We start from the raw sequence: 24,995 nt of genomic DNA on the forward strand, positions 1-24,995 counted from the left end.
CAGTTATATTCCAATTTCTGTTCTAGAATTTTGATGGCTATCTGTTTTCTCAAGTCTATGTTCATATGCTTTTCCTGAGTGAGTTCATTTGGGCAGGTTGTTCCACTGGAGAATTATAATGGACGTGTTTTGGTGGAGGCTGGGAGCTTGTGTGAGCGTAAAAATGGTAACAACATGAGTCTAGTTCAAATGCATTTTGGAGGATGGTCCGAAGAATTGGGCTTTTTGAATCATATCTGAAAATGCTGTTGTTTTCTGTCATAAAATCATTTCCTTTATTTTGCAGGTCGTGGTGTTGATATTAATCGCAATTGGAGTGTGGACTGGGGCAGGAAAGAGCCGGTAGGGTAACTATTCTTGGCAGGTTGCAAACAATCTCCAATGCTTTGTTAGACAATAGTCAGGCTGCATGACTGATGAGATTAGTTGTCCATGGTACAGAAAAGTTTTACCTGAGAATTGCCTGCAGACAAAGTTCTAGCTGGTCAAACATCACAGGTTAAGGTCGACCTTCAGATGCTCAAACTGATGCCTTCTTAAAATCAACACATGGTTTTTAAGGGCCAGGGCATTTCTGTGAAAGATAATACTCTTCTATGCTCTTAATACAGAATTGTATTAGAATGTTACCCACTTAGATGCTCATCTGGTTTCTTCTCGTTCCAACTTACACACAGATTCTACCAGTAAGAGTATAAAAAGGTCATCAGAATGGCAGTGTCATATATTGTCTGGCAGCAAAGCCTATGATGCTATCTTTTGATGCTGTGGTTGTTTTAAGTGTATCAGCTACAGTGTGCTTCATGCATTCAAGGCCACTTTCTGTGATTCTGTACACTTGGAAGACCATTCACAGAATGTGAATATTTATCGAGCACACTTCTGAGCGAGAGTTATCTATATTGAGTCTTTTATCTGCTATGACCTACTGTCTGCTGCAACCATGAGAATCAACAGACAATAGCAGTGACAGCAGAGTATGGCAGTCTGTATATCCATGGCTTTGCATAAGACAGCTTGCTTTATAGGGTAAGTTGTAGAGATCAGAAGTAACTTGTGCAGATCTGATATTGGCTGAATCTGAACAATACACCGAATACTAAAAAGAGGCACGTTAAGGAATTAGGAACATGCATATAGAAAAAATAAGGCTGTGAATACATAAAGTGCAGGAAGACAGTGTAGAAGGAAGACATTTATACTTGCAAGTCTCTTTGTATGGCCATGCTGACAATTTAATATGCAAGGAAGGGCACACAAACACAATTGGAAGCCAAACACAACAAAAAGGTTTATGCTATAAATTGAAAGGCACAACCCTCCCTTAACTTGCAAATAGGCTAGGAAAGCAAATCACAATGTTAAGTTTCTTTGTCGTAGGTCTTAGAGAGTGTTAAATGAAACTCGATTATCCTTATCTATTGAAGATTCAATCCTTGCCAGTTCATCCTTTCATTGACATTGCAATAGATTCTATATCCACAGGATAGAACTCATGAAGGATCTATCTGATTCTCTCCTTACCACTTCTAGATGATGTGAACTTATATGAATGTATCACACAACCAAGTCATAGCAGCTAAGAAACACATTTCTTTCAGTTTGAAACTTATGAAATGTTTCTGACTTTAGGAAACTTTTCTGAGAGTAAAAAACATGGAGTTTTTAAATTTTTTAAAAAAAAAGTTGGAATCCAAAACATGGTTTTTTTTACAAAAACAGTCCGGCAATGTTAAATTTGATAATGATGATGTGTAATGACTGGTGAGGGCTCAAGATTTTGGATGAGAGACTGATTTTTTTGTGATTTTGTTTAGTGATTGGACTTCGTCAATCTAGTATCTACTCTTATCTTGAGAGTTGATTATTATACGCCTTTAGTCTTATTTATGAGTTATTTATGATATATTATGATTCATTCTCGATTTTGACATCTTGTCATGATGTTGCAACTTGACTTAGTCTATATCGTAGATAGGATATTTACATGTTTATTTCAATGTTCTTTGTATGATATATATGAATCATAATGTTTGAGTTTTAAACCATAGTATAGCTTATCCAAAGACTAACTTTGACATAAGTGACAAGTCAATAATGGATCATGGATATGTAGAATTAATATTTAAAAATTAATTTAATAATGATTATAGTGTCCAAATAAATAATTCTACTAGCCAATAATTAAATTGGTTTGGCCAATTTGTTTTCTGAGTATTGAGCACTTATTAACTCTTAGACTAGCATTAATTAATTAATTAATGCCTAGTCTCTAATGTCACCATTGACATTAGTAGCTAATAAATTGGTCTAGGTCAAAATCTAACAGTGGGTATCACCTAGTATTTGTTAGACAGAACTTATTACAACTTTTATCTTAAGCACCAATTGATATCTTGGGGTCCTAGGTCCCACAATTTGAAATAATTGACTTGTATCTCGCATGTGCAAGTCACATTGGCACATTTGATTACCTTTTAATTAAATGCTAAGCAAACCAATAAAATTTCAGATACTCGTGGCAGACCACCCCCTTAAAATCTCTGTTATCGTCCTTAATTGCACTGCATTGTGCCAAAGGAAAAGCATACTGCATTGGAATTTCCATAAGGCATCACAATCACAACATTGGCAATTGTTGTCCAACTATGCCATATGACCCAAACTTGCTTAAAATTTCTAGTCAACATATACATAACATGAGCCGAAAATTAATCTAGAACTGTTGCTAGAAACCCATTGGATGCAACCATAACTCACGTTTCTCAACTGTTCCAACCATCAACCATAGAAAAACATTAATTCATCATAAATCATGGCTAAAATTATCAATGGCATTTACTAACATGTTGCTGCTGTCTAGACTCTAGGGGACCAGCTTTAGACCATTAAAAACTGAGTATAAACCGATCATGAATTGATTATTTGCTGATTTGAAAATTGATCAACAGACCGATTGAAAAATCTGATAAGAAATTGATGCAAAACTGATCTCAAAAGTAACCATAAACAGTTCTCAAACTGATTATAAACTAAGTTGAAATCGATCAGAATTTTGTCTCAAAACTGAGGCAAAACCTATTGCAAATTGATCATAAATTGATACAAAAGTATAGTTTCAGTGCCTGAGTAAAATTCATACTTATCTACATATTTCTCATAGTGACTAGTACGTTAAGTAGTGACCTCATGGCAGACATATTGTTAGCACAATACCTTGGTGTATGCTGAATACATTTGAGATCCACTACATATGAGAGCTATCCACAGCTGGCGGAGTGGAAGTGTTACCTCCTGCTTGAGTGTTAGACAATGCTACTGACCCTTACGTTGCTGAACATGATTGAGCCTAAACCAAAGCCGGCTCTAACTAAAAGGCTCCTGACCCTTGCTTTGCTGAACGTGATTGAGCCCGAACCAAAGTTGGCTCTAACTAAAAGGCACCTCGGTAAAGTTGCAACAATTGAGAAGGGCATACCAAGTCATTCTCTTCCATCCACTTTGCATCTACTGGTGAAACAATAGTGAAGCTTCACCAAGAAGCATATGAAAACTTTACCTCTAACTTTATTTGCCTTGAAACCTCCACTAGGTTGTAGGCCTTTCTTCCCGTTGAGCATTGCGATGCTTTATACTTTCACATTGCTGGAATTCAAACTTAACTAATATGCAACATTTCATCTAGTTGACAAGCCCCTCATGTGTATTTGACATGCTAGGAGCACCAGATGCATTAGGAAACATTCTTATTTGTATATGGGAATTTGTATACTACCAACGATATCGAGATATATTTTTCCATATAGTACATGCATTAATAGCTATTTTTTCTCATGATCAACACTATATGGAGCATTTGCATGACTAGCATTAATACCATGAGTCCCAACCATAGTGGGCTGCATATATATACATTGTTAAACTTGCCACTTTTTGCTCTAACATCATGTCAACATTGTTATACATGGGGTTATGCATATTACCAGCCATACCTAGATACATTGGGCCTTGCACACCACACATTGGTTGCTGCATATCATCAGGAGATGTGTCATACATCCCCGTATATAGTCCTTAACCCACCATAGCATGGAAACTAGTGCCACCACCAAAGTAACTTGGTTGTCCCATAATTGCATGTATGGTCTGCTCGTCCAAAGAACATTGAATTGGCACTTCCAAGTTGGCCTTGCATATCCATCAATTGCTTGATTAGCATCATTTACTTATGCTCACTATCCATGTTTGGAACGTCATGCTATTGTATTGGCTCTTTCTTCGGTGCATCTTGCTGTCTTGAAGCTCTTAAAGACAATTTTCTCTTCTTGCCTTTGCTGCCTTGCTTTGAGGGTTCAACAAGCACATGAACTGACGATCATTTGCTAATTGCATAAACATTTCAGCTGCTATCCTCAGCTAATCTTTAAATTGGTCATCAAATTCCTCTTCCTCTTGTTGGTCATCATCTTCAAGAGACCTAGAAGGACCCACATTTTGGTCTAAACCAACATTATCAGCTTGTTGTCCATGCTCTGTGCCTTGTCCAAGGTCAGACGTTGCATTTTTCTCAACACTTAGTGAATTTTTAGATTGAGGGGCATCATCCTTGCTTGATCCCATCTAACTATTTGAAGATATTCTTGTTGTAATACTTAGCTGAATACAATTTCAGCACTAGAGCAAAGCTTCTGATCTTCAATCAGGCGCCTTAGATCTACCAATTCGAGGGATTGATGGTATCCTGGTGATGGAACCTTGAAACCGGCCTTTCTCCTCAAATAGGGTGGTAAATAACCTGATTAAGTACTAATTATAGCAATCATAAAATTCATGTAAACTGAAAATATGCACATTACCTCTTTAATCTTAGACATTGGACACCCTATTGGCCCCAAAATTGATGCCCCTTGCGGTATTTCTTTATCTTATATTGCAAATGGAAGGAGTATAATTGAGATTCTTTGATCTCCTCCGCTAATTCAAGTGCCTCTTGTTATCAAAGCTGACTAGTAAGCCTCCAAACCAATTTGCCCCTTGGTTTACTAGGGGATTGGCCTTCACCTTGCCCCTTGAAAGATAAATTCAGCCCCAAATATGATATTGGCTGGTTGGCCTCTTGAATCTCTCTGAAATTCCTCGATTTCAGGTGCTCAAATTCAAGTCCTAGCCCCTCAATTCTGATCATGCATCTTGAGATGGCTATCAAACCCCAATTTTTGCTGTAAATTAGGGTTTACAGCAAAGATTGACTGAAATTTCTTTCTTTGATGGTTCAAATTGTTGGAAAATGCCGAGATAACTTGAGAGATGGCTGGGGGATAAGAGAGAATGCTGTAGAGAGAAATTTCAGAGTTTCATTTCGAGAAATGCTGAAAAGCTACTATTGGCTTGCTCAAACAGCCATGGAAGTTGTCACCTACAGCTTAGAACTACCAAAAAAATTGTTGCCCCTTGTTGTATGTTGCCATCATATATAAACCATTTCCAATGGATTCAACAAACAAAAAAGGATGAGTGTGCAAGATGCACCCAGGGACTTAACGGACACACAGGATCAAGAGGGTTGGCGAGATTTTGCCGCATCAGCTTGGGCCTTTGTTGCCAATGTTTCTAGTATACGGTCTTCAAAAAAGTCTCCCAACATTATAAAAGAATTAGGTCTTTAAGGATCCGTCCGTTAAGAGGAGGATCGATCTATAGGGTGGGAGATAGAACCTGGGTATTTGTGATCCCAGGAAGTGATCACCCAACCATTAGCATCAAAAGCCAATAAGGTTGGTGGATCATGTGCAAACTATTGTCGTTGCAACTCTTTGGTGGGCTGTGGTTTCTTGGGAATAGTAGAAATTGAAGCAGACAATACATCTCGACAATGGGAATAAGTGTGAAGAGGATACGATAATGAAGAAGGGCCAACAAATGTTGTAGGCATCCCCTTGGCTTTTTCTTTAGTGCGTTGGGGTTCCGTCCCACTCCTATGTCTCTAGATTTGATAGAGGAGTTGGTTTTTTTAGTTTAGATTGATTGAGGTTAATAATTTATTGCTTAGCAGGATGGGGGGCGCCATTTGCTCTCTATCCATAGGTTAGTTTACCGCAATGGTCTTTCTATTTGGACATTCTACGAGGAAGTGACCCAGTTGATCATAGAAGAAACAATGGCTAGCAAAAGTACCCCACTTGAGGCAAAACCAAAGAGGCCGCATACCATTGCAATTAAGGTGCACTAGTTGGGTCTCTTTTTGTCTGTATTCCAAAGTATGCACAGCATGTTTCTGTTGGCTATCTTTAGACTAGGGGGCACTAACACATGGCCCACAGCAAGCATAGCATCCTTGAGGAGGGCCCAATAAACAACCAGGAAATGCTCCACTTCCACCCATACCAAACATGCTTGCTTGAGCAAATATTTAAAATCTGCTATTGGACACCATGAAACAATATATACCAACTACTTATAAAAAAAGAGGGGCTATTGTCATGAAGACATGTATTTTTGAAACCTCACTTAACATGTGGATTAATTTTTAATCACATGGTTAAGTAAATGTTACACCTGTGATGTGTAACTAGGGTTAGAGTAAATTTAGGAGCCCGAAACTCGAGGAAAACACGGGATACCAAAGGCAAAAGTTGCTATAAGTTATGCTGCACAGGTACTTGGTGGTATCTAGTGCTAGTTGTTGGCTAGGTCATTCATTTGGCCATAAGTGTCAGTTGGTGACACTAGAGAAGTGGCGTTTAATGGTACCTAACGCCAATCTGATAGTCAAAGATAGCGCAGAGACACTTGGGAATGGAAGTTGCCTAGCCAATTTAATTATTGGCTAGTGAGATTATTTTTTAAGGCACCAGAATAAGTATTAGATTAATTTTCAGTATTCAAAGACTGAAAATTAGTATTTAATTATGGATAATGCTGGAAAAACCATTTGGCAAGGTTGCTACTTGTCAAAAATGCCCGTGTAAGACTGAAAAACGTCTTTAGAGGCTAGAGAGAGACATTTTTAGTGTATTTAGCTTGCAAGAGAAGAGAGGAGATGCTGTTGGTCTAATTTGCAAGCATTGGAGGACCTTTTGAGGCAGCCAGGGGCAGGAGAAGACCAATCAATAGCAGGCGATAGTATCTATAGGCTGTTGAGATAGGACAACAACAGTAAATGATTGATTTTCTTCAATTCTTTGCATCTACAAGCTGTTGAGAGAGGGCAGCAGCAGTAAATGATAGATTTTCTTCAGTTTTTCGCGATGAAAGTCTGAATTTTCTCTCTCCTTAGCATTCTCTCTCATCTCCCAGCCTTTCTAGAGCCTTGCTCGAAAGATTGTTGCATTGAGATCACTAGAGGATGAGAAATTTCAGATTTCTTTGATGTAAACCCTTATCTATAGCAAAAATTAGGCAACAACCTCAGGAAGCAGTCAGAATTTGGAAGCTCCAAGACTTGGATTCAACAGGGCTGAAGCTGTTTTTAGCCTATTCAAGTGGAGGGACCAGCAAATCAATGAATTTGGGGAATTTTCCATCTCCATCAAAGCGGGTGAAGGCCAATTGATTGCTTGAATCAAGGGGCAAATCAGATTAAAGACTTGTTGGTCATTTTTGAACAACAAGGGAAGTTGGAATACCGAAAGGGATTGGGAGAATCCCATTGTACATCAACTTATTCTTCAATTAAGTTAAATAAATACCGAAAGGGGCGCCAGTTTTGGGGCCAACAGGGTGTCCAATGTTCAAGATTATATGGTAAAGTGTACTTTTCAGTTTTGTGAATTTGTTAATTGCGGAAAATAGTGCTTAGTCAAGTTATTTACCACCCTATCTGAGGAGGAAGGCTGGTTATAGCTGTTGATGGAGAAGAAAGTCCTATGCTGCAAGAGAGTGAAGCACAACCTCATAGAAGCCATGTGGACCAATGAAGATCTCCTCCACACCATCTATCTGAAGAAGCGGTACCAACCATTGACGGATTGTGGTGAGGACAATAATGTGGCGTGTGAAGAAGAGAATAATACCTTGCCCATGAAAGGCAGAAAATGAGTGAAAAACCTCATGAGTATTCATGTGTGCATCCAAAATCCCTTCTTTTACGTAGGCAAGAATATCTCTATGATTATGCTTGACATACTCTCCCCCAAAAGAGATTTAGCAAACTCTTGCAGCTGCTCCCAATTTGGCTCTTGCAAATCTGTGAGGGAGAGGCCACCTATGTATACGAGCATAGCAGAGAGTCACCCGGATTAGGGGCCTAAGGGAATAGAGCGTTCTTCATGCTTGTTGCATTTGATAAAAGGCAAATCACCATGGGGTGACAAAGCCATCTCATCAGTGCAAGGGATCATATCTACTTCTGTTGCGTCAGTTTGGACATCCATGGGCGGGTCTCCAGCCATGGGAGACAAGCCAATGTAGTCCATGACTAGGCATCAGCCCTGAACGGAGAAGGTGCCACAAGGCCTGCAACCAGCAGGGCACAGGGCACAGCAGAGGGCAGACCTTGTACGGAGCAGGACAGGTATCATGCCACACAAGATGGGAAGGAAGCAGGGTACCTGCACACTGGACAGGAGCCGTTGCCTCCAGTAGACATGGATAGGAATAGCAGCGGGGGGGGGGGGCGCAGAGGGCTGCAGGTCGTGAGACAGGCAGCCATGCACAGGCTTGCAGGGAGGGTTCTCTCGCTGCTCCCTACGTACAACAGATTCTTCCACGTAGGCAGAGGTGTTGTAGACAGGTTCTTCCATGCAGGCAGGGTGCTGTAGACAGGTCGCACAGCAGTCAGCAGGCCGCAGACAGGTCGCACAGCAGCCAGCGGGTTGCAGAAGCCCACGCAGGGGTGCCCGATAATTGAAACCCTAATCAGCAGGTCTAAAACCTTAGTTTGACACAGCAGAATGTCTGACAGTCGAAATCCTAGTCAGAGCTATCTCCTCTCTCTCTCTCTCTCGTGCACGCGCACTCACCTGTGCACAATTACTCCACCTTGGCCAACAATGGTATTAGAGAAACCGTTGCTTGTGACCACTTATCCTCACAACATTGCCATTGAGCACCACACCTCGGTTGGTTCCATTCGAGCCATTGTGTCCATGCCGGCTCTCACTTCCTTGTGGTGATTGAATCAACATTGTTATGATCATTTGGTGATTGATTCTCAATGGCATACAATGAATTCCACTATTGTTCTATGTCTTCTTGTAGCAGATGGGACACTTTGTGCTTCGGAGGTTCCACCTCTACCAACACATTGTCACCTTTGCCGATTCTGGTGCCTACACCAACAGGTTCAGGTTGCTCACCTCTGGCCATTCTATTCAAGCCCTAGCTTTTGCAATGGGAGACATTGCTAGAAGTTCGGGTGGACAAGTGGGAATGGGTGCATGGTGTCATATCTGGGGCTGTAGGCATTAAATGTACCCTTGGAAATGACTTTTGATGTAATGGGGGTTAGAGAAATAAAAACATTAATGCCAAGGACAAAGGTCAATGAAAGTTTGAACACTTTCAGTCCAAAGGGCTTAGGATTTTAAATATGGATGGGTAGTGGCCAATTTTGGGGCTGGGACAAGCAGTCTTTAATTTCCCCAAATTAATGAATTGCTGGAAATTCAGTTTTAGACGCTGTGTTATGCACAGGCAGGTTTGTCACTTTGCACACAAGGGGAGAACATGCCATGCAAGGCTGGGACAGTTGGGGAGGACCATTCCGGGCTGGATGGAGGAGAGAGAGAGAGGCTATGTGGAGCAGGTGACTACTGGTCCAGGGTTTTACTACAAGGATAGAGAATTTGCTGCTGGTGACAACATAATTGAGAGATCTGGCAGCTAGTGCCAGTCTATAGGCACAAGGCGACTGATCCTTGGGCATCTTGGAAGCAGGCAATCACAGAAATTGACACGCCTCACTTGCAAGTGCTGATTTTCTCTCTCATCTTCAACAAATCTCTCTCTCTCTCTCTCTCTCTCGGGCACGCACGCTCGCTTGCTTGCTCTCGTCAATTTATGCCGAACTCATCAATCTCAGTTGTTAAGCTGTGAATTTGATGGTTCATCTCTAACATTTTGCAGAAATTGGAGAGATTCGCTGAAAAATTAAAGATTTACAGTAGATTTATGTAAACGCCCCGAACAACGTAGTATGCTTAACAATTATGATATTCGCTTGTTTTCGAGATTTAATATAAAAGAGAATGATCACTTAAAGCTGAAAATGAAAATTACTCACAAAATTACAGCCATGAAAATGTAAAAGTGGTGGAGACAAGATTGAGGGTTGAAGATGGGCAAACCCCCCCCCCCCCCCCCCCCGAAGGAATGCATTTCTGCTCAACTCAAGTCCCTTAGGGAAGAGCTCAGTTACAATCAACCTGAGAGTGAGAAGAAGTAATTCTCACTCTCACAAGATCATGCAAAGATGTATAAGCACACATGCATTATCTATTATGCAATGATAAGAACTGATTTCTTTACAGTATGAGAGAAGAAAAAGGGGAAATCAGCCTTCTCCATCGTTGAACAGTAGTACATGGATAGGGCTTGCTTCTTGCTGCTAAAATGGAAGAAAGAGCTTGAAAAGGAGGTGCTGTAATGAATTTACAGGCTTGCTGTCCTGTAAAACAGCAGTGATAGAAGAGGGAATATGGAGGAATTTGATAATGGAGAAGTGGGGGATGATGATGGGGATGGATGGGGCCAGTTTTTGGCTATCTGTAGGTGCTGTACATGAGTTTACAGCAAAGAAAAATGATGTTGAATGAAGAAAAACGAGCTCTTATTTATAGGAGAGGGGAGAGCTAGTACAAAAGGGGAAAGTGGAGTAGCACACGATAAGTGTCCAACCACATGTCATGAGATGTGACAAGTGGTGGGACACTTGGAAACTTGTGTGACAAGTGTCTTGACACTTGTCTTTTCTCTATGGCCTTCCTTTTTGGGTTGAATACTGTCAATAATAGAAACAACCAAATTTAGTAAGCACAGTCAGAGTACAGAACTTACTATTTTTAGAATGACATCCCTATTTTTTAGGACTAGCATTTTTAGGCTAATTCGAGGCTCCTAAAATTTAGGGACCCCCCCAATATGGGTGTCATATGAAAGCTTTTTCCGTGTACATCGCAAAAATGGTATTCGAATCTTCATGTGACTTTCCTATGCAAAGAAATGTGCATTTCAAGCTTTCAGCCCACACATGCACATTATACAAGCATTTCATGATCATGCCATCTTGTTGATTGTAACTGTCTGTTTTGGTGGATCTAGCCCACACTTCAAGGCATCAATCATTTCTGTGTGCGAGTCTAACCTTGATATGCGTGAGTTCTAGTCACAGGCGCCCAATCGGGCCATATAGGTGGAAGTGTAAACTATCTTTTCTCTAACTTACCGCGTGGGTCCACCATAACCTGTGACCACTCATCGGTGGCCAGCTCCAATGCACTTTTCTTTATATCTAATTAGTGCAAAGGAAATAAATTTAATAAATCATTATATAGACAAATTAATGAAAAAGGATACAAATTCTGTTTCTATAGAGTTGTGACAATTTAAGAAGAATTGCTTACCTACAGCAAGGCTGACTTGCATGCAAGTGGAGAGGACCCAATGTGTATCCTTAGGCACTTTGAAACGAGGGGTAGGATTTTGCTATTAGTCATTTTGAGCCATATGTTCCAGATTTTGTAGGAGAATTGGCTTGATCAAGAGAGGAAGTGGAGACTTGAGGGCATGTCTCTTGAGTTTGTGGCAAGGCCTTCCATCTTCCAGGGGAATCAAATCTATTCTCAATTGTACCATAAGATTTTTGGAACACAAACTTTAAGAAATACTGCAAGAGGCACAAGTTTTGGGGCCAATCCGGTATTTGTTGTCTATCTTGAAGTGGTAATGTGTTATTTCCTTCTATATTAAATTCTTGTTTTCTGTAATTTGCTGGTAATCAGGTATATCATCACCCTCTTTGTGAAGAAAGGCTGGTTTCATGGTTGTGGTGTTAGGACACAGACTCTCTTGAGTAGGTGGGCCCGAGGCACCTGATTGCAAGCAGTTTGCTGAAATTCTTCTCAGCTTTGTGAGAATTCAGCAAACGTATCTTCATCTAGCATTGATGAATCTCACTTTGACGATGCATCAATGTTAGTAGAGTCCTAAGGCAATGGAAATAATTCATTGCCCAATCTTGGAATGGGCACTCCGCATGGGCATCATGCTGGAAATGATGGTTTTGACATGAAATGGGCATTTCAGGGCCTTATGATGCTGAAAATCAGCAAGAAGAGGAAGACTTTGATGCACTGTTCAAAGTGCAGTTGATGGCAGCAGTGGGTATGCTATCTAAGCTCACTATGGATCCATGATCTTCAAAGACTTTATACAATCTTTGGAGAAGGACAAGAAGGAGAAAAAGAGGTAATCAACCTCCAAAACTTCCTGACAGCAGGAGTCACCAAAGATAGAGGTGGCACAACCTTAGAATGCACCTAATGGTATGGATGAACAAATGCAAATGCTTGCATTGGAGCAAGGACAATAGATGCATGGCAATCTTGGAAATGCCAAGGCCCAATACTTATGCTGTTTCGACAGCAAGGTATGTATCTAAATATTGGTCATCTAGGATACTTTGGAGGTGACTTGGTGTTTCATGCAATGGCTGGTCATGGTGCTGCTTCATTTTGCATGTATGGTTAAAATGCTTTTGGTACACAATAAAGGATGTATGTGTTAGAGTGCAGCGTTGCGGAAGCGTAGGACAAAGACCGAGAGAGAGTGAACACAGAGAGAGAGAGAGAAAAGGAGACTGTAAACGCAGAAAATCTGCAGTATAATATGCTGTATAAGAATGCAGAAATATACAGGGGGGCAGAGGAAATATCTGCGTGTGTCTCCGACTTGATGACCTCGATTTCTGTCAATGTGAGCACTGTCTGTCTCAGCCAACAGATGTCAAGACCAGAATCTGAATGAATGAATGAGTGTGCTACCAACTGGCTATTCATAGCCAGAAAATAAGAAATCCCTAGCACCAGGTCGGCTGCATTAAATGCAGCCAACTGCAGTAAAAACAATAAAAAAACAGTCCGACTGCAAGCTGGTGATGTGGCGTCCGTACTATGCTGATGTGGCATCCTGCAGTGTCCTGTGCTGACGTGTCTGCTATACATTGTAACTCAGCTTGTCTAGGGGATGACTCTACCTCTAACACCCCCTCTCAGATCCTGGACGAGGCATTAGACTGAGGGATCTGGAATGTTGACGAAGTAAAGCCTGGGGAAGTGCCTTTGTGAACAAATCTGCAAGATTATCCTTCATCTTGCAGTACTCCACATCCATGGTCCCATCTAGAAGCTTCTCCCAAATGAAGTGATACTAGATCTCAATGTGCTTCGTCCGGGCATGGAATACAAGATTCCGCACCAAGGCAATGCAACTCTCATTGTCGCATTGCAGAAGAGTAGGACGAGTCTAGGGGCAACCAAGCTTCTCCAACAATCTCCGAAGCCACACAACCTCACATGTGGTGGAAGAAGCAGCCCGATACTTCGCCTTAGTAGAAGAAAGGGCTACCGTGGGCTTCTTCTTGCTACTCCAAGAGATAACACTTGTACCCAAGGTAAAACAATAGCCTGTAGTAGACCGCCGGTGATCCACATCGCCAGGCCAATCCAAGTCACTCCAACTTGCAAGAACAAGATTTGAAGCATTTGTACCTGCTAGATAAAAAATCCCTAAGTCAGAGGTCCCCCTCAAATACCGAAGAATCCTCAAGGCAGCCGCCTGCGAATGCACCTGTTTGGGTTCACTCATGAACCCCACCAAAAGACCCACAACAAAACAAAGATCACCATGAGTGTTGAAAAGCCAAATCAAGGATCCAATCAACTGACGGTAGCGGGAAGCATCTGTCAGGGGAGAATCGAAGTGTGAAGTGGCCTTCCAGTTCGGATCCATAGGAGTAGTAACGGTCCGACAAGTCTCCATCTCAAAAGTCACCAAGAGCTCCTGAATGTACCTCTGCTGAGAGATGAAAATCCCCCTCTGAGACTGATAAATCTCGTGACCCAAGAAGAAATGAAGAAGCCCCAAATCCATCATCTCAAACGTCTGATGTAAAGCTGTCTTGGTCTTTCGGACCTTCTGTGCATGATCCCCTGTTAGAATCAAATCATCAACATACAACACAAACAACACACTACCAACCTCAGAAGTGTGCAAATAAAGCTGCGGATCGGCCTTGGAGTGCCGATATCCCAACTTCGACTAAAGAAACGAATTAATCTTCTCGTTCCATGCACGCGGAGCCTGCTTGAGGCCATACAAGGTCTTCTTCAACCTATAGACTTTCCCATCCGAGGACCCAAAGCCAGGAGGTTGCTCAACATAGATCTCCTCCTACAAATCACCATTGAGAAAGACCGACTTCACATCCAATTGATAGACAGGCCATCGCCTATGGCGAGCCAAAGCAAGAACAACTCGAATAGTCGCCATACGAGCAGTGGGGGCAAAAGTATTATGGAAATGAACGCTTGGGCGGTGAGCAAAACCTTTAGCAACAAGGCGAGCCTTGTGCTTGTCCAAAGAACCATTGCTAAGGTACTTGGTCTTGGAGACCCACTTGATGCCAATCACCTTCTTGTGAGAGGGACGAGGCACAAGAGACCAAGTGCCATTCCTCTCAATAGCCTCCAACTTGGCTTCCATAGCCTTCTGCCAATTATTAGACTACAAAGCCTCCTTCACTGAAGTGGACTCACGATCCTGCATAACACGGGTCATCAAACAATAGTTAGAGCAAACAAGCTCCGTAGAATGTGTCTGATTCCTCCGTGACCTCTGCGGTCCACCCTGCGGTTTCCACTCCTCAGGGACCCCCTCGATCCCTGAATCTCGGAGTGTGTCACGGGTCCAACGAGGAGAACGAACCTCTCTCCGTTGCTCTCCATCTACTGAAGACTCGTGTACATCCACCAGCGGAAGCTCCTCAGGGGTGGCCAGTGGTAGGGAAGACTCTGAATCAGAAGAAGAATCTCCATTAAGAGGCTCTGGCTCCAAAGGAACTGTCTTGGGTGCCCAACTCTCCCCTAGATCTCCAAGGACAGGGTGCTCCTCACCCCTCGTAGTGGTCAGAACTTCCACGAACCACACATCTCGGCTCATGTAGACATCCCACTTGAGGGGATCAAACAGACGATAACCTTGGGATTGGGAGTTGTAGCCAACAAAAACTTGTCGTCTGGAAGTTGCCTCGAATTTGTCACGCTGTGTCTTCAGGATATGCACATAGGCGTCACACCCAAAGATCCTGAAAATAAGAGATATCAGGCTTTGTCCGAAAGTAAGCCTCAAAAGGTGTCATCTTGTCAATGGCCGAAGTGGGAGATCAATTGAGGATGTGAACCGTGGTAGCCACGGCCTTGGCCCACAGAAACTGGGGTGTCTGTCGGTGCTCCATCATGGTGCACGCCATCTCGATCACACTTCTGTTCTTCCGCTCCAAAATGCCATTCTCTTGAGGAGTGTTGGTGTTAGCAAACTCTTGGTGAATGCCCCTATCCGCACAAAAATGAGCAAACTCATTAGACATAAATTCATTGCCCTTGTTTGAACGCAAGGTCTTTAGTCGCTGACCAAATCGGTTCTCCTCAAAGAGAAGCCAATCCTTGAAGTGAGAGAAAGCCTCCGACTTCAAAGTAAAAAAATAGGCCCATGTCATCCTGTTGTAGTCATCTACGATCAACATGAAGTACAAGCTCCCCTTCAGGGACTCGGTCCTTATCGGGCCACAAAGATCCGTAGATACAAGCTCCAAAGGTGAAGTAGACCTCCGCGAAGCTTTGTTGGGAATCACATCCTGATGCAATTTTCCACGAATGCAGGAGACACATAGCTGATGGCTCACCACTATATCGGGCAAACCTTGGACAAACGATCCTCGCAACGCCTTCTGACGGTACTCATAGTTCAAGTGGCCAAACCGAGCATGCCATAGCTCCGACTGTGTCTGAGAGGTAAGAAGAAGGGAGGTAAGAGCTGTAGAAGACTTCAATTTGCAGATGCCATCCTCCTTATACCTTGCAGAGAGAACCTGCCTCGATCCATGATCAAGGCCTCGAACAATATCACTCTCAAATTCCACCAAGAGGCCAAGAGCACAAATCTTATAAACTGAAAGTATATGATACCCCAAGCTTGGCACATGCAACATCTCGGAAGTGTGGGTACCACCACGTCCATCTGGAATAAGCTGCATCTCACCCCGCACAACAATAGACACCGAAGAGCTGTCTTCAATGAGAATCTGCCCATGTGAAGGTCGAAAATGGGCAACACCAATGGAAGGAGTCAGGTGCCGTGAGGCAACACTATCCACAATCCACTCTCGAGCCTGGGAAGCTGTCATTGCAGCATCAGAAGTCTTCGGTATAGAGTCCTCAATGATTGCTAAGTGTAGAAAAGCAGTTGATGAGGGTGCAGCCACTGCTTCAGAATCCTTCGTGTCCTTCTTCTTGGTGTCCTTCTTGTCTTTGTTGGGGCAATCCTTCTTCTAGTGACCGGTCTTACCACAAATATGGCAATTCGATTCCTTCTTGTCCTTCTTGGATTTGCTGTCCTCCTGCTTCTTCTTTTGGTCCTTCCCCTTCTTCTGAGAGGCTTGACCAACCAATGTCTCCGATTTGGAAGCATTTTGTCCCTTCAATTGTTCCTCCTGGTCCAAGACCATAGGAACCAACTCTTCCCACCGAAGAGTCGATTCCTGCCCTGATGCAATAAGAGCGGAGTAAAAGGTACCGAATCGTGGCGGCAACTGGGATAATAAAGTGATTGCCATATCTTCGAAGAAAATAGGCTTCCCCCTATTTTGAAGCTGCCCAAGCTTGTTGATGTGTTCCTGAAGTGAAGAAGACTTATTCACGGATAAGGTCCGCATTTGCACCTCCAAAGAAACCCTCTTTATCAGGGTCATTTGGTTGTACATATGGTCAAGCTCGAGCCATATCTCTCAAGCCACCGTTAAGTGCTCGATGTGAGCTATCACGGCTGTAGTGCAAGACAGGAAAAGAAAAGAACGAATCCTGGCATTCAGTTTGTCCCAAAGAGATTGGGCCTTGGTCAACTCTGCACGAGCACTGGAAGAGAGTTTGGACTCATCTAGTACCGAGGGTCGGTTGATCTCCTCCAACACAAGCTTCTCCAAATCATAAGACTCAAGGATGGCCAATATCATCACCCGCTAGATGCGGTAATTGTCACCATCAATCTTCTGATTCGAGGGAAGAGCCGGTAGGACAGGCACCTTTCTGTCCATAATCGCCTGGAACTCCAAATCAGCCTCTGAAGACATGTTCACCTCCAATGCCTGCACAAACGTAAAATCAGCCCTCTTTGATTGTGTAAACACAGCCTGTTAGGGCTGGTTCCTCCGCTGCCCAAACCTTCTTCACCCACCGGAGGCGATGAAAAGGTAAAATCTGCAGTGGAAGGCCTAAAACGCAGCCTTTCTCCCCTTCGAACCACAATAACCTGCAGCAAATTCACTAGTTAGACTCCTTTTCCGCACGCCCACGCTCGTTTCAGCCTTGATCCGATGCGCAGCCCTCCCGCTCACCCTCGAATCCTGTAAACGCAGCCTTGTGTCTCGTTGAAATCTCCTCTTCAGATAGGTTCAATGCTCAGTCAGTCCGTCTTCACTGCTCTTATACCATGTTGTGCAGCGATGCGGAAGCGTAGGACAAGGACTGGGAGAGAGTGAACACAGAGAGAGAGAGAGAGAGAGAGAGAGAGAGAGAGAGAGAGAGAGAGAGAGTGCGTGTGTGTGTGTGTGTGTGTGTAAATGCAGAAAATCTGCAGTGTAATATGCTGTGTAAGAGTGCAGAAATATACACAGGGGCAGAGGAAATATCTGCGTGTCTCCGACTTGATGACCTCGATCTCCGTCAGCCCGAGCACAATCTGTCTTAGCCAACAGATCTCAAGACCAGAATTTGAATGAATGAATGCGTGTGCCAGCAATTGGCTATTTATAGCCAGAAAATAAGAAATCCCCAGCACCAGGTCTGCTGCATTAAATGCAGCCGACTGCAGTAAAAACAATAAAAAAACAGTCCGACTTCAGACAATCCGACTGCAGCTGCTGATGTGGCATCTGTACTGTGCGGACGTGGCATCCTGCTTTGTCCTGTGTTGACGTGTCTGCTGTACACTGTAACTCAGCCTGTCCAGGGGATGACTCTACCTCTAACAGTATGGAATGCATGGGCAAATGTATTTTGGTATGGCTAGTGTAATGGAAAATCTTATGTACAACTATAATGGTATATGGTCCCCGGTGCACAAATGTGCATCCTTGATAATGCATTTGCTATTCTTGGCATGTTTGGTGCACATGGCATTAGTGTTGTCCGTTAGATGTGATGTTTAATGCTGGTCCATTTTTGCAGCCAACTATTTATGGTATTGTGGCACCCAAAGGCAAGGCAAAGCTTTGACTTTCATTTGGTAATTTGATGCTCTCTACTTAGGGGGCAATTTTGCTGAGTCTTAAAGAATTGTGTAGGATTCTACTTTTGTTAAAGGCAATGGTTTCTAGTGGTGGACTACTCTTTTAGTGTAAGGTAGAGCACCATCCACTTGGATACACTTTTAAGCAAGTGTTTGCTTCAGCTTGGTTGACAAGCACATTTGAAAGTGGATGTAATGGTTGCGTGGCATAAGTTGGATGCTTCTCAATGCAAGAACTTGGAATAGTGCAACAAGATGTTTGGGAAGCATTGTGGCCCACTGTCTCTTATCATGCAATGCCTCTATTTGAGCAAGTAGATTATCGTTGTGCATTGCCAAAGGAAATATTAGATTTTTTCTTTAAGACAACAGTGATTAGTATGTCTCAACTAATTGAGATGGCATATACAACCGATGCATTGCTACATGAAAAGTCTTTTGACTTCAAGAGGGATGAGGGGAAGTTAGATAAGAGGGCAACAAAGACTGAAAAGCGTGGCAACCCTTCTTTTGATGAAGAAGCAAAGATAGCAAAATAGAATTTGGAAAAGTGGAAAGCAACAGAAGGAGTTGTATGCTGCCAACAAATGCTATGTATGTGAATAGGAGGGATGCATTCTTGAGAATTGTTTAGATAGGCAGCAAGCTGATAATGCTGAAAATAAGGGTGATCCTAAGGGTAAAAGGAAGGATGGGGCAAAGTTAGGGATCAACATGCTTTGATTTTCTTTGACCTAGGTGCTTGTGTTATTTTCTTCTCTATAGACATGGCTGCTAGGCTTGGTATTAGGGAGGATGAAGTGGGCCCTATGGGAGGAAGTTGGAATGGCCTATAGATTTATATAACATTAACCATATGGCATATTGTGGCCATGTAAAGATGGTCACATCCATGATTGGGTAACTTTTTTTATACATTCAAAGTTATGTGGACAACGAAGTGTTTTCCATTGCAATGTTACATGGATGTGATGTATTGCTCGAAATGCCTTGGTGCATGTAGTGGTGGATACATATGTGAAGGTGGTAACCCTTTAGCATAAGGGCAAAACCCATGCTTTGGATGTAAAGTTGAAAGGTGAGTTTGTCCTTGTTGTATTGGATTTGACCATTTCCAAAGTAATGAAAAATTACCTTTCGACATATTTAATGTCTGCCAAAAAGTCATGATAATAATGAATTTGAGGGTAATGTGTCTAAATCAGATACATAATGCATAGCATTTTTAAAAGAATATGAAGATTGTTTCTCATAGTCTTTGTCTTGGCAACTACCACTTGAAATGCTAGAGCATCATGCCATTGATTTGATTTTTTGGCAGTAGTCCACCGAATAAGCCACCACATAGAGTAAGTATAGCCCAACAAGAAGAGATTCCGAGTCAAGTGTAGGAACTGTTAGGAAAAGGGTTGATTCAACCTAGTTCATCTCTATATTGCTTCCACGTGTTGATGATGCAAAAGAAGAATGGGTCATGAAACATGTGCAGTGAATATCATACTCTGAATAAAATTGCAATCAAGAATCAATTTCTGAATCCTTGGATCAATGACGTGATGGATATATTGCAGGAGTCTACTATTTTCAGCCATATTGATTTGAAGTGTATGTATCATCAGATTGTATAAGGCTTGAGGATGTGCATACGATAGCCTTTAGGGCTTTGTTTGGGCTATATGAGTTCTTGCTAATGCTATTTGTTCTCACGACTGCTCTAGCCACATTTAGTCAAATGATGGACATGATATTTTGACCACATAGGGTATTTGTGGATACATTCTTTGATGACATGATTGTGCACTCAAAAAATGAAAAAGAGCATTGTAAGCATTTGGCAACATGTTCACAATGAACTTGGGAAACATCGGTAGGTCATAAGTGATAAGAAGAGTGAATTCTTGCATCAAATTCACAGTTTGGGGCACATTGTTTCAGCTGATGATGTTTGCATGGACCGTGCGAAACTTGATGCAACATATATAGCCACACTTGGAAAATGTTAATGAGGTTTGGAGCTTCTTGGGCAATGTTCTTGTTATTGTCTGTTTATTTGGCATTTTGCTAAATTGCATACCCTTTGCATGCTTTATAAAAAAGGGGTGTTTCTTTTTGGCGATTAGCATTTGAAAAGCTAAAATAAAAGTTGACTTCGGATCCTGTGCTTATATTACCAGATCTTGGGAAGTCATTTGTGGTACAATGCGATGCTTGTGGTAATAGCATTGGGGCCATTTTAATGTAAGAGGGGAACGTGGTAGCATATGAAAGTCATGCCGTGCATGGTGCTCAAAGAAATTGGCAATTCTATGAGAATGAATTACTTGCTCTACTTGATGCTCTTTCCACATGGACACATTATCTTTTTGGGACAGATTTCACTGTGTAGACCGACTGTCAAACTTGAGAAACTTTCTTATTCAAATAAAGTTGTTTGAGAAAAATATAAGATGAGATTGTGCATATTGAGGATAGGAAAAATGTTGTAGCAAATGTGCTTTAAACAAATCCCAAATTTTGAAGTTACCATGGCTTCTTTGGTTGGATGTCATGAAGTAACAATATGCTGCTGTTGCATTTTTATCTTATGCACATTGAGGGTAAGAAAAATGTTGCAGCTGATGCACTTTCAAGGAAACCCCAAGCCATGCTGATTCCTATGTGGGATACAAAGGTATTGATGCTACAATCAAGGCAGTGGAATACTTTTTCTTTTGGTTAGCTTTGAGACAATATCAAGGAGTTTGTATGCACATGCATTGTTTATTAGAAGAAGGTCGAATATGATACGTAAAAGGTTCTAAGCTTATTGCATTCTTTGCCTATTCTTGATAGGCCTTGCCAAAGTATTGCTATGGATTTCTTTTTCGATCTTCCAAAGACACCCATTGGCAATGATGATATTTGGACTATCATTCGCAGGTTTAGTAAACTTGCCCATCTTTGCCCTGTGCGCAAGAAGATCAAGGCTGATCATATGACATGATCTTTTATGCAATAAATTACTAAATATCATGGCATGTCAGAATCCATTGTTAGTAATAGAGGTCTATGCATGACTAGTTTGTCTTGGAATGGAATGTTTGAGAACATGGATACCACTCTGAAATTCTTGTCATTCTTCCATCCACAAATAGATGGGTTGTCAGAAGAAGCAAACTCTATAGTGTTGGATCTCTTGAGATGCTATGTATTGGAGCATAATCAAGGGGATGTGAAACTTTAACTTCTTCCTTTGGAATAGTTAAGTTATGCACATATTAATATAAGTTAAATTGTGGGCATTGTGACAATCAAACCCTAGCTTGGGCAATGAGCGACATTGACACTACTAGTTTTGGGGAAGTTGATTCCATGGCATTAATTGTTGGTCATTCATAGTGACCAGCAACAATAATGATCTGTTTGATATGCTTGGGATTGATAGCAAGCTCGACGGTACCGAGTATCCCATTGGGGCTTGCATGATGAGGCATGTTCTCCTTGCAAAGAATCTATGGAATATTGTATGTGGCACCAAGCAAGGGCTGGTTTCTCACCCACTAGCACCACTTTCTAGTTGTGCAGTGAGAGGTGGCCGAAGCACATGTCCTTATTGCTCTGAGAGGTCTTATTCCTTATATTGGACCATGGAAGATAGTGAAACAAGCTTGGGATCAGCTTGTTTGACTCTATTAGGTTCACAATGAAGTGCGGGTTTCTTATCTTGGGAAGCAATTGGAAGATCTTTGCATTTGACAAAGAGGTAATATGGTTTCATACTTATTAAGTATCAAAAATTTGCAAGAGTAGTTATAAGTGTCAATGAAGTGGTTTCTACCAATAAGCTTGTACCTATTACTCTTAATGTTTTGCGTGAGTCTTTATCAAGACTTTGCTACTATCCTGAGGTTAGTGACCATGGGCAATCGAGTAATGATCTTTTACTTTTCTCAAGTCTTTAGGTGAGCTATCTTCACTTTAGCATAAGCTTCTTCTATACTCTCAACATACTTGACAATCTTGAAGATCTTATTTTATATGAAAAATTGATAGGAATTTCTTCCCCCTCTCTATTCCCATGTGGTCTTACACTCAAACACAACATTTTAAAAGATCTAAGATGGCAACATTTGCCTCTTTTGACTACCCCTTTTTCTATGGATGCATGGAAAATTAGAAAAGCTCGGTTTACCTCCTAGCCACTCAAGCGAATTGCCTCTTTTAGCACCACGCTAGGATCTTTACGTAGAATTGTGATCTCTCTATTTAGATTGACCGTAGTGAGTCCATTTACACCAATCACCCATCCTTTGGGGTGTTTTGGCCTATATATCTTTGTGCTCATCTCTTGGCATCCTATGCTCTACCATAAGCTATCCCTTGATATCTTAACTCCCTCAATGCCTTAGCATGCCAACTTGTTGCCCACTATTAGCATTATGGTTGAGCTTTCCTACCGAGTGCATCCACTCAAGACCTTTGTCTTGACAATTGGGAATCTATTTTTGATGATGTTCTTGTTCAAGACATGGTAGTCAATACACATATACCATGAACTATCCTTTTTTTACACAAGGAGTATAAGTGAGCAAAGTGGTGATGAATTGGACTAAATCAACCCTTTTTCCAATACCTCATTAACTTGACTCATTATTTCTTGTTGTTGGATAGTGCTCACTCTATAGGGTGGTCTATTTAGAGGTGTACTAAATGTGGAGTGTCATGAGGACATGTATTTTTTAAATCTCACTTAATATGTGGATTAATTTTTAATCACATGGTTAAGTAAATGTTGCACATGTGAGGTGTAATTGGGGTTAGAGTAAATTTACATGCCCGGGACCCGAGGAAATCACAAGATGTCAAAGGCAAAAGTTACTATAAGTTATGTCTCACAGGTACTCGGTGGTATCTTGTACCAGTTGTTGGCCTAGGTTATTCATTTGGCCATAAGTGGCGTTTAATGGTAGCTAACACATGGTCAAAGATGGTGTAGAGATACTCAGGAATGGAAGTTGCCCAACCAATTTAATTATTGACCAGTTAGATTGTTTTTTAAGGCATCGAAATAATTATTAGATTAATTTTTAGTATTTAAAGACTGAACATTAATATTTAGTTATGGATAATATTGGAAAAACCATTTGGGAAGGTTGCCACTTGTCAAAATGACCTATGCAATACTGAAAAACGTCTTTAAAGGCTGGAGAGATGTATTCTTAGTATATTCAACTTGCAAGAGAGAGGGAGGAGATGCTGCTGGTCTGATTTGCAGGCATTGGAGGACCTTCTGAGGCAGTCGGGGATAGGAGAAGACCAATCAATAGTAGGTGAGGTGACAGCATCTACAGGCTATTGAGATAGGGCAGCAACAGTAAATGATTGATTTTCTTTAGTTCTTCGCATCTACAGGTTGTTGAGATAGGGCAACAGCAGTAAATGATAGATTTTCTTCAGCTCTTCACGAAGAAAGTCTCAATTTTCTCTCTCTTCAACATTCTCTTTCATCTCCTTGCCTTTCTATAGCCTTGCTCCAAAGATTACAGCATTGAGATCACTAGAGGTTGAGAAATTTCAGATTTTTCTGTTGTAAACCCTAATTTGCAAGCAATAGAAATTAGGGTTTAGCAATAGCCTTGATAAGCGTGCCAGAATTTAGAAGCTCCAAGACTTGGATTCAATGGGGCTGAAGGTGTCTTTAGTCAAATTCAAGTGGAGGGACCAGCAAATCAATGAATTTGGGGCATTTTCCATCTCCATCAAAGCAGATGAAGGCTAATTGACTACCTGAATCAAGGCTCAAATCAGATTGAAGACTTGCTGGTCATTTTGGATAGCAAGGGGAGTTGGAATATCGAAAGGGATTGGGAGAATCCCATTGTACATAAACTTTTTCTTCAATCAAGTTAAAGAAATACCAAAAGGGGTGCCAGTTTTGGGGCCAATAGGGTGTCCATTGTCCAAGATTGTAAGTTATTCAATCTAAACCCATCAAAATCGATGGAAGGTAAACAAATTATATTTTCCAGTCCTTTATTTACCTTGCTTGATGTACAGGCTATGTGCACAAGTATCCATGATAACCTTAACCATAGTAGTATGTGAACATTAATAAAGGTGGCTTAAAAAGGAAAATGTCAGGTAACACCATTTGTTCATTTGAGATTCAGGAGATGTTCTTTTGGTGCAACATTGTACACTCAAATCCCACCCATCCCATCCACTTCTTACACTGACATTCCATCCATCCCACCCTCTCATTTTGCTGCACACACATCAATGTGTCCACCTTTGACACAATCACTGCACGGTGAGAACACAATCCTTAGACACGTCCCTTAATAGCCTATTCCTTTCTGCAACAGGTGGGTGGTGGAGTTGCATTGGTTGTGGAGGTATATCCCCCAAACCATGCACCTTTAGGGACTTATTTGCAAGGCTTGTTTCGTCACATGTACCGACCCCTTGTCGAGCTAAAAATGCTTTATATGCTGATTAGCCACATTTAATAGCCCCAA

The 24,995-nt window shown here is 41.7% G+C and overlaps 1 protein-coding gene across 4 annotated transcripts in view; it reads left to right on the top strand.

Moving 5' to 3' along the window:
* Positions 1-24,995, top strand: part of LOC148041810 (Zn-dependent exopeptidases superfamily protein) — a 129,733-nt gene that overhangs the window by 26,962 nt on the left and 77,776 nt on the right. For all 4 annotated transcript variants that reach the window (XM_087682700.1, XM_087682691.1, XM_087682707.1 and 1 more), the window contains 2 exons: positions 97-166; positions 287-342. In XM_087682700.1, coding sequence (XP_087538826.1) covers positions 97-166; positions 287-342 — 126 coding nt within the window. The remainder of the gene's footprint in view (positions 1-96; positions 167-286; positions 343-24,995) is intronic.

This window comes from Lygodium microphyllum, chromosome 1 (assembly GCF_053477565.2).
Source record: "Lygodium microphyllum isolate KBCC chromosome 1, Lygodium_microphyllum_v1.1.10, whole genome shotgun sequence".
Taxonomy (NCBI): Eukaryota; Viridiplantae; Streptophyta; class Polypodiopsida; order Schizaeales; family Lygodiaceae; genus Lygodium; species Lygodium microphyllum.